This window comes from Haliaeetus leucocephalus, unplaced genomic scaffold (genome assembly GCF_000737465.1).
Source record: "Haliaeetus leucocephalus isolate CR32 unplaced genomic scaffold, Haliaeetus_leucocephalus-4.0 Scaffold773, whole genome shotgun sequence".
NCBI classification, from domain to species: Eukaryota; Metazoa; Chordata; class Aves; order Accipitriformes; family Accipitridae; genus Haliaeetus; species Haliaeetus leucocephalus.
Genome location: NW_010973209.1, coordinates 4,810,465 through 4,824,860, shown reverse-complemented (window position 1 = coordinate 4,824,860; position 14,396 = coordinate 4,810,465). Strand labels below are relative to the sequence as shown.

Here is a 14,396-nt window from a genome sequence, read left to right as displayed (position 1 = left end):
GCGGGCGCGGGGGGAGCGGGGCTCGTTCGTCGCCAGGCCCGCGGGGCGGCAGGGAGGGCGGCTGCATCCCGGAGAGGGAGGCTGCTGGCTGCGGGAGGGCTCGGGTCGGCTGGGCAGGCTGCGTCCGTGCTTTGGGGGACGTTGTTTAGGCTCCCTGGGCTCCTCCATTTTCTCATTTGTACAGGGGGGAAAAAAAAAAAAAAAAAGAGGTAACGGGGCTTTGCTGGAGGTGCCCATCTCGTTTTTAAGCTCTTTCAGGGAGGGCAGGGCTGTTCTGGACTAGGTTTTTAGGCTCATGTAATTATTGTAGAGCCTGCTTTCATTCATGACCCCATTGCTACTGGTGGTACAAATGATTATAACTACTGATGTTTTTAAGGGGTATTGCCCTTTCCAGTGTGTGGGGGCAGGTGTAAATCACAGGTGCAATATATGTTGTATGTGCTCATGACAGATACTGAGCTCTGATGTGCAATTGGAAGGTAGCCCCCATCTTTCTTTCCAGGGAATGGAGAAACATCTTCTCCACAAGTAGGTGTGGAAAACGCCTCAAAATGTTTAAAAGGTCATTTCTCTTCCTTCTACCAGCCTTCTTCAGCTGGTCAATCCCTTTTGTCACATCAGAATTCTTCCTGCCCTATTTGCCTTGACTCTAAATGCTTATGGACCTCAAGTACCAGGGATGTTAATGGAAACACCTGCTCAGAGCAGTTAATCACATCCTTATTTCATTTCCCCTTGTTCCTGAGGCCCATTATACTGTAATGGTTTTGTTTACCCAGCCTCCTAAGTCATTCCTAGTCATACTTGCAAGAGGCCAAACAGGAAGGTTAGGTATTGCAAATCTGACTCCTCATCACGTGTAGTCCTTTTGGAGTTCCCCAGCCCTGGCAGTGAATCCAGCACGCTGGTCAGAAGGTACCAGCAGGACCAGTGGTGCTTTTGCTGTTACACAACTGGAAACTCACGTATCCCAGAGCGTGACTCAACTTCTTTTGATGTGCTTCCCTGAATGCTCAGAAGTAATGAGACACATCTTATATTTCATGGAAAGGTATTATAAATAGGAACAAGATGTAGATATTGGAGTATTTGGGGGGCTTTTAGCAACAAGAGCAATATCCTCCACAGATGTTTATGCCCTGTAATTTTGTTCTGGCAGTATGTCTTTTGCTTGTTTGAGAGATTCTGTATTGCACAGTGAGTGAGAGAAGGTGTATAAAAGAAATACTGCTGAAAAAATCTTGATGGGCATGGCTTCTAATCCTTTTGTATCAAAAAGATTTGGAGGTCTTGGTGCCAGAAGAGATGGAGTGAAGTCTGTAGTTAGGAGGGTTAAGTGGTTTTCACCTTGTCTTGCTCCTCTCAAACTGCAGAGGAGGGAGCATCCAGTGCCTTGGTGAGGAGAGGTGCAGGGCAGGGCGGGGGGCACTCGTGGACTGCAGCCAGGGGTAGGAAAGGGACTGGCTGTGAGTGCTTGGCTGCTCCCAAAGGCGGTGGGCTGCTTCATCCAATCACCGTTTGCTGGGGGGTGCTTTGTTCTAATCTGAGCTTTGTCCTTGCACACTCATGAAGAAGCCTGAACTGTATGTTGTTTCACTGGAAGTTTTCCTGGGGAGGACAAGGGGATTTTACAGTGTTTTCTTTCCCCCAAATTGTCCTGGAAATGTGTTGATGCTAGAAGGTTAAAATTCAGTAGCAGGAGGAGATGGCAATGCCTTTGTGTTTCTTTTGACCTATTTGCAATTGGTGTCACTGCACTGGGAAGATTGATTAGCCGTGGACCTAGCAAGAGACTGTGTGCGTTTTGGGTTTTCTTGTTTTTTTGTTTCAGGAGAGGAGGAACCAAGCTAGCAAAGAGCATGACAGGGTGAGTAGGTCAGGTGGGGCAACACAAGCAGACCAGTCAAATGCAGATATATGGGCAGGGAACTAAAATGAAGGGGCAGGTGTAGCTCTGGATCAAAGCCTTATTGCTGGATGTGGTGCTCCTCAGCCTGTCCCTCAGGCAGTGCAGATGAGCACTAACATATCCCAGCAGATCCTGCATCGTAGACTGGTTGGGGAAGTCCCCCGAGGTGCTTTACCAAGTCGTGGTATGTTTTCTGTTCAACCAGGCTAGGAACTCACTAGCTTACAAGGTCATTGCTTTCAGTGCATCTTCCCACAGCTGAGGTGACACTGGTGGGGGTCTGTGTGCTGGTGGCCACATGGTGAATCTGCCCTAATTCTCAAGGATACACTTCTTTGATGTAGGCCTTTCCCCAGAGGAATCGCAGTTCCTCTGCAGAAAAACTTTGTCAGGAGCAAGCAACGCCATCAGGAAACAGCACTGTACGCTCAGTGCTGGGATGGTTATGGGTGAAATGCTGTACTAGGTTGTGCTAACACTGCTGAAGGCTAGAGCTTCTGATGCATTTTGGTTTTCTGTTCCTGTGACAGGATGCTGTTCGCTCTGCCTCTGCGGGTAGCCTACAGTCTGCTTGCCTGGCTCTCTCTGTATGCTTGGTTCTGCCATCGCTACAAGCACCGGAATTATGAATGGAGCTGCAGGCTGGTCACACTGACCCATGGCATCCTTGCTACCTGTCTCTCTGCTTACATTGGCTTTATTGATGGTCCCTGGCCTTTGAGTCACCCAGGTAAGTAATGGAAGTCATGGTCCCAAGTCCCCCAATGGGTGATGGCACAAAGTGGGGTTCTCCTAACACCTCAGTATCCAGCCCACTTGAGGAATGATGATTGTAATGATAGCTGAGCTGCTTTGTGATGGAAAGTACTAGAGAAATGGAGAGACTGGTACTGTATTTTGCTAGTGTAATGGCCCTCCCCAGCTGCAATCTGGCAGAGCGTGTGATCACGTTGTGTGGCCATTACATGCACGCAGCTGTTAGACTAACAACTATAGTATTGTGACTCATCTGACTTCTCCAGCTGAGCTGTGATCAGTACAAGCTAATACCAGCCTGCCAGTGCTGAAGGTAAATACCCATTCCTTGTCTCAGATCCTGCCTGCTTGTTGCCTCCATGCTTTAAAGCTCTGTCTGGTGTCTTTATATTTCAGGATCACCAAACACAACTCTTCAGGTACATGTGCTGTGCCTTAGCTTGGGCTACTTCCTCTTCGACCTTTGCTGGTGTGTGTACTTCCAGGCAGAGGGTGCCCTGATGCTGGCCCACCATCTGGTGAGCATCTTGGGCATCACAGCATCGTTGGCACTCGGGGAGTCGGCTGCAGAGGTCAATGCCGTCATCTTTGGTAGTGAGATCACTAACCCGCTGCTGCAGGCCCGCTGGTTCCTGAAGGAGATGGGATGTTACCACAGTTTCACAGGCGATGTGGTGGATTTCTTCTTCGTGGTCCTCTTCACTGGAGTGCGGATTGGAGTGGGGGCCTGGCTGATGTACTGTGAGCTTGCTTCTCCCAAGCCCAGGTGGTACATTAAGCTGGGTGGTGTCATCATGTATGCTGTCTCCTGGGTTTTCATGGTCAGCATCTGTCGCTTCGCTAGGAGGAAGAGCATGAAGAAGTACCGTGCTTGGAGGAGTCGGAGGAGTGATGAGTTACACTTGAAAACTAATGGACATCTGAAAAACCACTGACTGGATGCTGAGTAAAGACTTCCTCGAGTTCACAATCTGGCAAGAAGGGGATCGTGCCTGAAATGCCACTGTCGGGAGAGGAGCCAACACACGTTAGCAATTCTGGAGCCAGATTTATCCCTGGCATAACTCCACTGAAATCCATGGAGCTATGCCATGGATTCATTGGACCTGCAGTGTTTGGCCTGGCAGAGGCTGGCTCAGTGTGTACGTAAGCATACGCTAAATGATATGAGTGAAAGAAGGGCTAATTTTACAGACTAAACTTAACTAGTCCAGCAGTGCAGGTGTAAATAGCAATGTTAGTAGCTAACTCCTTCAGCGCTGGTAGAATCTTGGAAGAGAGGAGAAAATAACAATAGATCTTCATGTTCAGTGTCCTGTACCATCTAGACAGCTAGAGTGACTCTTCATACTGCTAGGAAGAAGCATGTTCTAGTGTTTCATTGGAGTTGGGATTCCTGGCTCTTCCACCAACTCGTTATGTGACCTTGGGCAAGTCATGTAACTCTAACTCTGTGCCTAATTTCCCCATCTGTGAATTGGGGGTGATGGAGCTGATCCATCTGTGTTATGCACTTTCAAATCTTTACTTGAGAGGTGCTATATAAATGCAAAATGATGGTTGTTACCTGCACTTTGTTCATTATCCCTGTGTTTCCTTTGGGAGAAACGATTTTGGTGGTTGAGCTAGAGTGTGACTCTAGAAAGAACAGGTTTTTTAGGTAGGTTATTGTTTCCTATCCTTGCTAATTCCTTTTAATAACTTATTTAATAACATATTGATAACTTGGTTTTCAGTAGTGTCCAGAAGCTCTAATTAGCACTGGCGCCTTGCAGGACTAGGTGCTCTGTATTCACACCCAAAGACACAGCCCCTGATAGGAAACACTTTTCTGACTTTTTATCTCCTCTTCATCCCTGACTGTTAAACCTCCACCCACACCCTCCAAATACTGCTTTTAGCTCTTGAGTGACCAACACTCTCTGTTATGAGAAGCCCCACCAGGACTTGCCAGTAAGTGGTTTTCTGGCTGATGGACCAAGCCCTGATTTGTCTGCAGAATGCCAAAATTCCCTCTGCTGTGCTTATTGGCCCAAATGCAGGCATAGTGTGGAGCCAGCCTGAGACCAAATGGCATGCCTTGAGATTGTCAGGCAAATACCTTCCCCAAGCTGTAAGTAACTTTTAAAAATAAGAACAGTAAATGCAGGGTGTTTTACTGCAGCAATCTGCAAACAATCTGTACTTGCCGGTTTGGGCAATCTAAAGGGAACAGGGTCCAGAACCTGATTTGTAGTGAAGGCTGTATATTTCTCTTGCCCTTGAAAGTGTCACCCTGGATTCAGGCAGCATATCTGAACCTAGAGTCTGCCACAGTGCTTGGGGATAGTGGGGTACTGTAGGTGAATGTCTGGGAGCTCTATGGAAAAATGATTGAAAAACACTTGAAACTAGCATTGATGTTTTTCCCCAGGACCATAGATACCAGTTTTCACAAGAGTGTTTCCTCTGATCCAAATTGGGATTTCTGGTTGAAGAGTGGCCAACATGCATCTTCAAAATACGGTGGCTAAGGTGGAAGAGCTACCCAGCTTCAAGTCTGTCCTCTGCTCTGTTCAAGCCAGAGACTTAACCTTGGCTCTCCATCATCTGAATTGATGCCTTGACCCCTGGGCTTTGAATTCACTTCTGTCTCCCTGGTTGGATCTGGGTCATTTTGTAAAAGTGAGCATTTTACAGCCTAATAATTAAAGGAGAGAGAGGCACAGAATCTGGCCTTTTTTAAGCAAAAAAGTGAACCTCACTGGGAAAAAAAAAATAAGTGTTACTTATCTGGTCCCATTTGCAGGGAAAAACTGTCCCCCAGTTGGCAGCTTCTGGTGTTTATTTCACTGTATGTTCTTAAGCGCTGTTCCTTTGTTATTGCTGTCATTATTATGATCATTTATTTTGAGCCTCAGCACCAGGCCTCCAGTGCAGCTCAGGTGCCAGTTCTGCTGTGAGCCTTGCCTGTTGCAGCCAAAGACCTGAAGAGCCCAAAGCACTTCAGATTAGCAGAGCCAACTGGTGGGTGAGCTGGTCCTGAAAAGGAAACTTGACTCATTTAGCACAGCGCAGTGATATGACTATTGAACCTTGAAGGGAGACAAGCAGGGCTGGTTGGGGCTTGCTGGTTCTTTCCCAGCTCTGCTGCTGCTGTTGGGCATGTCAAAGAGCCTTTTTGCCTCAGCTTACCCACTTTATTAAGTGGGTACAGTATTAGCTACCTCGCGGGGTGTTTTAATTTGTTAACAGTAAGCCACCTTTGATGAATACTTGGTGGTCTGTGTCAAGCTGTGCTGCATAAAGGCAAAATGCTGTTGCTTTGAGTGAAGCACTTCTCACTATGACCCGTCATCAATGCTTTGTTACATGAACATGGCACTTCCCAGCATCTGGCTTGCCTCACAAAAGCAGGAGTCCAAGGTGTTTTACAGTGGTGCTTATGGGTAGGAGTCAAAAGGAGTAAGCTAGACACATGTAAAAATCAGCCATGCTGCTTCTTGTTCAGGTGGACTCTCAGGTTGAAGAAAGGATGTCTGGTGGGTTTTTTCTAGTAAGGATTACAGTAAATTTGGAGCCAAAAGAGTTTCAGCAGCCAGCCTGACCAGGGAATAAGGGCTTTCAGCAACAAGTCCAAGTCCTGAAGAAATGTAGGTGAAAACAGCCTGTCCATTTCTCAGTGTGGCTGTTGACTTGCCCACCAAGAAGAGTTTCCTGAGCAGTTGTGATGATTTGGACTCTGACCTCTGCTGAGGTTTGGTATGCAGCTTAATGCATAGTAACAGCCCTTCTGTGGGGGCTGTGCAGCCCATACCTGCCCAAATGAATAAGATGTCAGTTAGTGACTGCACTTATCTATGAAACACCTTGCGTGACGATGTTTTGAAAGATAATGCACTTAATGGCTGAGTGGTCCCCTTCTTTGAACTGGGGGGAAACTTGCTTGGAAGAAGTAGAGCACTGTGATCAATGTTGAGGCTTTAGAAGTTAAGCAAGGGCACCAGAAAATAAAAGAGCAATTAGGAATAGCTTCATGAGGTAGAGCTAGCAATGATGTCTCAGAGCAAGGTCTTGTAGTCTGTCTAGTGGGCTCCAGCATAGAATCACAGACCCAGAAGTATAACTTTCAAGCTATGGAGCACATGGTGGGACCTGTCCTCAGGCTAGTCCATAATGGCTAGAGCAAATTGTAAAAGGAAACTGCAGAACTAGTGTGAAATAACAACTTGTGTTTGAATTACTGTGTAATAGCAACTAATGTTCCACCAGTGAATGGTGTAGATGCTTTGTATTATGTTTTATAAAATAAAGATTATTTAATTATATGAGGAATTTGTTTTCTCTCTTTGGATGCAATTCTTAAGTTGTATTGTGTATTGTTGGATGAGTTGGCATTGCCGGTGTAGATGAACAAAGTTATGGTCGGTGGGTGCTTTTTAGGGAGTGAACCAACAACTTGTTAGCTTTCACCATTATTGCTTCTTAGACATGTTAACAGGCAGAGAAACCACTCTTCTTTGCAAGGTTGTCCTGAGGAGTACTTGGTAGTTTGGTGTTTGCTAATAGGTGCTTTCAGGTTGTTGACTGGCTGAGCAGGGTGCATTTCTTCCACAGTGTTTGTTCCCAGGCCTTTCACGCGCCTATCCTCAAGCAACTTGCAGAGCAAAAATGTTTCCTTTGCTTTCCATGCCTTGTATGCTAAAGGAGAAGGTTTTCCTGTGTTTCCACACCATGAACCATGAGCTCTTCTCATTCGTAAACTAAACATTGTTGCCCAGGAATTGCTTCATTGGAACATTTGATGGGAAGAGAGTTTTTTTAGCATTATTTAATATTGCATGGGGGTACTTGCAGCTGTAGAGATGACCCAAAGTCAGCACTGTGCAAAGGTGCAGATTTAGTCTGGGGTCTGAGTCATGCTAGTCTGTCTCTCCACGTGCCTGCTGTGGTGTTATTGCTTACGTACTGGGGAGCTGTCTTCATTCAGAGCCAGAGAGAAACTGCAGGGCTGTGCAGCTGCTGGGAGCTGTGTATATCATGTTCTGTTCACGCCCCAAAACTCCCTGGGCAGGACTGACTGTGCCACATAATCTGCTGTGGGAGATGTGAGCTGCCAGGAGGATGTTGTGCAGGCCTCAGGTCTTGTTTGCATAGGGGCGTCTTTTGCCCTTTATGCAGTAGCTTAGCACTGGGAAAGCCACCAACACACAGAACAGCTTTGTCAAGTGATTTAGAAAGTTGTGCACTCCTTTTAAAAGCTCTGCTTCAAAGGATGCTCCTAAAATAAGAGGAGAGGAAAACATTTCTTTCAGTGATGCTTTCACTGACTGCAGTAAGAGAGCTAGGCACCAACAAGAATTTCTGTGAACCAGGCACTGTATAGACCCAGTACAGAACAAAGGCCCTGCCCTGCATGGTCTGCGCCTGCAGCTCTGAGTGTGTAGCCAAGCCGCGCTCAGGAAAGACCTTAAGTGTTGTGTTGGTAAAGAATAGCTACTCTGCTTTGCTTATGGTCACAGCATTTTGCCAGAGCACACCAGTATGCCAAAAGTCTGTTTTCTATAAATAGTTAAGCCAATTTAGTTGTTTGGATGTAACCCTTAAATCTACCTCAAAATCCTCCAGTGCTGGGGAGCAGCTGTGTAGTGTTGAGCCCTCTAGAGATGCTGGCCTCTTTACGCTCTACAAGCAGCATGGCTGCATGATGAAGGGGTCTCAGGGACTGCAATAATTTATGCTGGGGGTTTGTTTAACCTCTGAGGTAGTCCAGAAGCAGAGAAGAAAGTACAGCAGCATTTTGAAGCTTTGCTTTACAGCTGCAAGCATCTTCCAAGTTTCACATCTTCAGGAACAACATGCCAGAGTCTAGCCTTAACTCAATGGGCAAATATGCTTTGACTGTAAAGAGTGAAATCTGCCCCCTTACCCCCAATTAATTTCATTTTTTGTCTTCCCATTATTTCTTTTAAAGCCGTTCCTTCCCTGCTGCCTGCCTTTTGTTTCTACTGCTGGCCCTGCAGTAAAGCTTTATGAAATTAACCTCCTCCTTCAGTCCTCTACCTTCTTTTTCTAGTTGATCTCCTTATTTGTGTTTGAAGAAATTGCAATCTTATGATATTCAAGGCTTTATTCCCTTGCAACAGTGGTCCAAGCACTGGTGTAAAAACATAGCATCTTAAGTCTTTGGAGTCTGTTATTAGACTAATACCAGTGCTGTCAGCAGGCCTGTTTCTTGGACAAAAAAGGATGAGAGAAAGTTTTAAGCTTTATGGAAGTCGTGGGTATGTTCCTAACACTTGCAGGCTTTGTATAGCTTGGCTGGAAGTAAAATAATGTCTGCTGCCATTTCCAAAGAAATCAAATTTCAGAGATGGAGAGGGAACCAGTCAGCATTAGCTTTGTGCTGCATGAGCAATTTCTGGGCAAGGAGCAACTCTTTTTTGGTTATACCAATATACCAACAGATTTCTCTTTCCAAGTCATCTTCAATATGTGGTCTAGTAAATTCATGTAAGAGAAGATGTTAGCTTTTGCTGGCTTTGTCCTGTTTCCCTCAAGTTCCAGGGGAAGTTTGGCAGCTGATAAATTGGCAATATAAGGGATCTTTAGAACATGACTTTAAGAAGGAACTGAAGAGATCAAGGTGTATGGAAAAGCTTTTGCAAAGTAAGAACAGTTTGCTGGTAGTTAATTTTGTATGGGAAGGAGAAAGTGTTGGTTTCTGTGGCTTCTCAAATGTTACAACATACAGGTTTTCAGCAATGCTTGTATTATGATGTTGTTTGAATTATGTATCATGTCAGAAGGTTAAGATCTGTTCAGTGTAACTGATAATCCTCAAATGCGATGAGAAATAATGTTATTCTCCATCTCTTTAGATTTTACCCTAATAATAAATAACTTTTTTCTTTTAACCCCCCCCCCCCCCCAATCAGAGGACATTGATTCTAGCAGAGAGCAAGAAGGAAACTCATGACAGAATGTACAGCAGCTTCATCTGTCCTTACAAAGGTTGCTGTTTTAATTATGCTGATATGGAAAGAAAGCTTAGTGCTATAAAAATGCTTACTGCAATGTGGATTATCCAGGTTTAGGAACTGTAATAAGCTGTCACAGTAGAAGCTCTGATAGATTAAGCTATCTGTGTCTCAACTAAGTCAGCAAAGTATTGCATTTGTGTCCAAGTGACTTAAAAGCATAGACCAGCCCTGTATGCATTTCCAGGATTTCCAGTGAACTGCATGCAGAACAAGCTGCCTGTCTGTAGGGAGCAAATCATGTGCCTATTTTAAGGTATGAGATGGTAAAAGGCTTTGAAATGCATAGCAATGTGAAGCACAGCACAAATTCATGGGGTTTTTTTTCAGATTAGGGTTGCATCCAGATGTCCATTAGTGGCCATTGGATTGGTCATATTGGTTTCTGAAGCAGGTTGCATCCATGTCGCAGTGAAGCTGGGTAGCATCAGCATAGCATCTGGCTGGAAAATGCAGTGGATGGGCAAGGAGATAGACATGTGTCTGGATTTGATTCAGGGTATCATTACTATCTTCAGCTCCCTCAAAAGTAGAATCTCGGCAAATAATGAAATCCCCCACACATTCTCAGCTGGCTCAGAAGAATCTCATGCTAGAGCAGTTCCCCAGGATCAAAGGGTGCTGAACTAAGCAGCAGCTGTCAGTGCTTAGGTGAGTTTGACTGGATGGAATTGCAGGGTACTACAAAAAAATCAGGAAGGCAGGAAGGTTTAAGTTGTGCTAAGCTTGAGTGCAGAGCCAGGCTTACCCCAGTCCTGACACAAGGTCAAGGTCCTATCCGTTCTTCGGGAGTTACAAATTTATATGCATATTTGGGAAATGAGCTGTCTTCTCTGTTAGCCTTGGGAATCATTTCCTCTCCAGCTGTGCAAGGCGTAAAGGTTGGCTGTTGCCTTCCAAAAGCAGCTGACTCTTTTTTTGCCAGAACGGCAGGTGGCATAGCAATTTATGGTAAGTTTAAATACTGGTGCATTCTATCACTAGTTTTAAATTGATTACTTGTAAGTAGCAAAAGTTAAAAGACTCTTTATCCACTTAATTTTTATGATGAAGATCAGCGAAACACAGCTAATAGCCCATCATGTCTGACTTGGAACACACAATTTTACAAAGCTATCTATTCTTTACTTGAGGTCTGCAGGAGATCCATTGCACTCACAGGTAAGTTGCTCTAATGACTGATGATCCTACCTGAAATGTTGTGAAGGGAAATTTTCCTGAAAAAAAAAATTATTACATTCACTGTTTGTTCATGCTTAAAATTTGAAGTATACCAGCTATCAGAAGCAACACAGTGTGATAAATCTGGCATCAGGGAGTAAAAGAAGTACCATCTTTTGCCGATTTCCTACCTTAGTTTACGCTGTGCCCATAGCAGTGCGAACCCCGTTCATACGTCCGCATCTGAACCCTTAGGCGGTCAGTGTTGAGCAAGCAGAGCACCCTAGAGCTCCACTATCTGACACCCCTTCGAAATGCTTGTTTCAAAAGGGGACCGAGGGTGTGAGCAGGACCTCGCTGTTGAACTGCCAGCGGGGAGGGCGTGGGAGGAGAGGTGCGGTACAAGGCTTTGCCAGCAGATGGCAACGGCTCCTCAGTGAGCTTCGGGTGCGAGGCTGGAGAACTGGGTCTTTGCAAAAGAAACCTCCGTGAAACCTTTCTCTATAAGCCTGCCTTTTCAGGAGTCCCGTATGAGGCACCTCCGAGGAGCTGTCCTTTTTGTGCCATCCTTTAAGTCAAAAGAAGTTTTCCTTCGTAGGAGTCAACCTTCTTTGCTTCAGGGTCCTCCTTACTGGAGCTGCTTAGCTCTGGTCTGGACTGTAAAAAATAGACTGTTGGAGACATTGGTGGTTTGCCCTGGAGACATGAACTGGTGAAGTTAATATGCAGTTTCCACTTCTAGCATCTATGTCTGTCTGATGGTACTATATGTAAATTCAGGCTAAGTGACGGCTTTAGAGCCACCAAAAGAAAAAATCTATTTTAATTGGTACTGCACAGTGTAATTGCTTATTGATTCCTCCCTCCCCCCCCTCCTTTCCTGGATTTCACATTGTAAAACTGCCCAGGCAGAGGTAACATAAATAGGCATCTATATTAGTGTAGGTACACAGTCAGCTCCCACCAAAAAATTCAGCGTTTGCAGAAAAGAGAAGCAGTTATGGTTTCAGAGTCTACTTCTGAATTGGTTTATTAGTGCTTTGTCTTTCTAAGTGTTTCATTAAACATTGAAATGGGAATGCAGCCCATTATGAGCAAGAGTTAATCTACTAAACCGTGTGGCATAAGGGTTTTATGCTTCCTTTTTGTCATTGGTGTAGTTTTGTGTGATGCTTCTTTTGACAATGATGAGCAAATTTTTTGTAAATGTTCAACACTGTCACTCCACCGAATTTTACATCAATTTACTACAGCAGGGGATAAGTTCCCTTCTCGTTCCTATTTTTTTTTCCAGGATTTCCTCCAGCTAATTTTTATTGTCATTATGTTGTTACACACAATAAAATATAATGAAAGTAACAAAAATCATCGAGGCCTAAAATGCAAATGCTGGGCCTGCCATGGAACAGGTCTCCGAGGAGCCTTCCTCTCTCAAGGCACAGTACTTTATGTTCCCTAAGTTAAAAGCGGGGAGGCATTTATTGCAGAAAAGATGCAACAAGGAGGTGTATAATAAATATAGATAGAGGTATTCTGTCACTCCATTACTATTGACCAATGTATTGCATACAGCTGCAGAAGGAGAGGCAGTCATGGCTGCATGTCTTGCATTTCCCCCCCCTTTTTTTTTCCCAAGCTTCTGTCTTCCTCAAAAGAAAACCAAAAGAGGAAGTATAAAATGTCCTGCCTATATATGTCAAGTATCACGCTGAAAATGATTTAATCCCACGCTTCCCCTCTTTGCACTGAACTTCTTCAAAACAACAAATTCTTCAGACTATCAGTCTCCTGGCTTCCTGATTCGTGCTCACTTTGCTCCAAGGAGGAAAAAGCTATATGTTGTAGAGTGGCCGGGTCCTGAATATAGCTTCAAGCAAGGTATGGTCCTGGATGCTTAATGATGTATCTGGTCCTGAGTTTCCAGAAACCTGTTTTCTAGACGCTTTCCAAGTCCAGTGTCCTGGCTTTGAAGAAGTGTATCAAGGTAAGGTTAATTAGAGGGAAGAAGCATGGTGTCCTATGTGATTGGCATTAGCTAATAAGATTATATTGGTCTGTTGGCATTTGGTAGGAAAGACTGATGTTCCACAAGTTCCTCTGTATTGGGAGGACCAGTGTTAATGGCAGCACTCCCTGGCAGCAGAGCTGTCCTGCTTTCCATTCCACTTCTCTGGTGCTCGTAGGCTTTAACTCCTGGCAACATGAGGCGCAGTAGCATGGAAGGTTCCTGAACTTCTAGTATATAGATGTTATTCCTAGGTGTTTGAGAACAAGAGTGCCTGGCAGGAATCTTATTTATGCCCTTGTGTTATCATCGAGATTTTGGGATTAGGTAACGTACCTAGAACTCAGCTTCTGATCTCTTACAGTTTGCTTCATGCTGTTCATGCATTGTCAGGAACAGGCTCTGCTATTTAAATGCATGTGCAGTTGACACAGGCACTTCTCCCTAAAGCTGTGTTGTATACGGCATAAATGGCAGGGAGTTAGAGCAATGTACCAGCAAGGGTATGTTTCTGTTGAGAGCTGTGGCCGAGGAGGGGGAAGTCCAGGCGGTTGAAATTTGAATGTCCAACTATTCTGTATTTAGTAGGTATGGTAATATACAGTCTGTTGCTCACCTTTTCGTATTGGAGGGAGTTTTTTTGCATTAAGAGAAGGGGACCACGAACAGGCCCTTGGCTGCAGTGTTTCTGGAAGGCCGAGGAATGCGCAGGGAGGGATCAGTTCTTGTTCTGATCTCGGATTTTTGTTGACCTTCACCTGCGAGGAAAAATTCCCAATGAAACGTGTTGCGGAAATGCAGGGAACGCGCGATTTGATACGGGGCTATGAAAGGTCTGGGCGTAAACAGCACGGCCGGTGACTGTCTGAGGCTCCAGAGCTGCACCGCTCCTGGCACCTTGCTATTTTAGTTTTCTGTTTCTTTCTGTTGTTAAGTGTCTTCGGTGTCCTATTTTCCACCCCGCGTACCGTGCAGAGGGAGGCACGCACGCTCCCTGCCCCCAAGAGCTTGTGGCAAGAGACGAAACAGAGGAGCGGGATGGCTGGAGATGGAGCCCCGGCAGGGATGGGAAACGGAGAGGGAAACCTCTTCGGCAGCGATACGGCAGGCCAAAGGAGGAGCAACTAAGTTGCGATGGGATGAGGAGGAAACACCCCCCCGCCGGCCTGGAAAAGGCCGAGGCTGTCCCGGCAAGGGCCGGCGAGTGCGGCGGAGCCCGGCCTGGCGCCCGCCTGCCCCGCTCCCCGCAGCCGGGGCAGGCCGCGGTGCCTTGAAGGAGAGGGCCGGGCGGACTTGCGCCTGCCGGAGACCAGCCCGGGGGGACCTCCCGGGGGTCGGCCGAAACCGCGGGGCTCGGCCCGGGGGGAAGGGGCTGGATGAGGAGGAATGCCCCGTGCGGGGTGCGTGTGGAGTGGAGGGGGCGCAGGACCGGGCCCGGCTGGGGGGGTGTGTGAGGAGAAACCCCTCCCCGGCCCCCTCCTGCGCCGAAGGGGAAGGGAGAAAGACGCCCGGCACCCAAACGCCCGCACAGAATCCCCGGGGG

General features: G+C 46.1%; 1 protein-coding gene across 6 annotated transcripts in view; it reads left to right on the top strand.

The window, feature by feature from the left end:
- TMEM136 (transmembrane protein 136) overlaps positions 1-10,539 on the top strand; it is a 14,894-nt gene extending 4,355 nt beyond the window's left edge. For 4 of the 6 annotated variants that reach the window (XM_010581439.1, XM_010581438.1, XM_010581440.1 and 1 more), the window contains exons 2-3: positions 2,443-2,642; positions 3,065-10,539. In XM_010581439.1, coding sequence (XP_010579741.1) covers positions 2,444-2,642; positions 3,065-3,603 — 738 coding nt within the window. In that variant the 5' untranslated portion in view covers position 2,443 and the 3' untranslated portion in view covers positions 3,604-10,539. The remainder of the gene's footprint in view (positions 1-2,442; positions 2,643-3,064) is intronic. The other 2 variants (XR_775268.1, XM_010581441.1) reach the window with 2 other exon arrangements.
- The last annotated feature ends 3,857 nt before the right edge of the window (positions 10,540-14,396 follow it).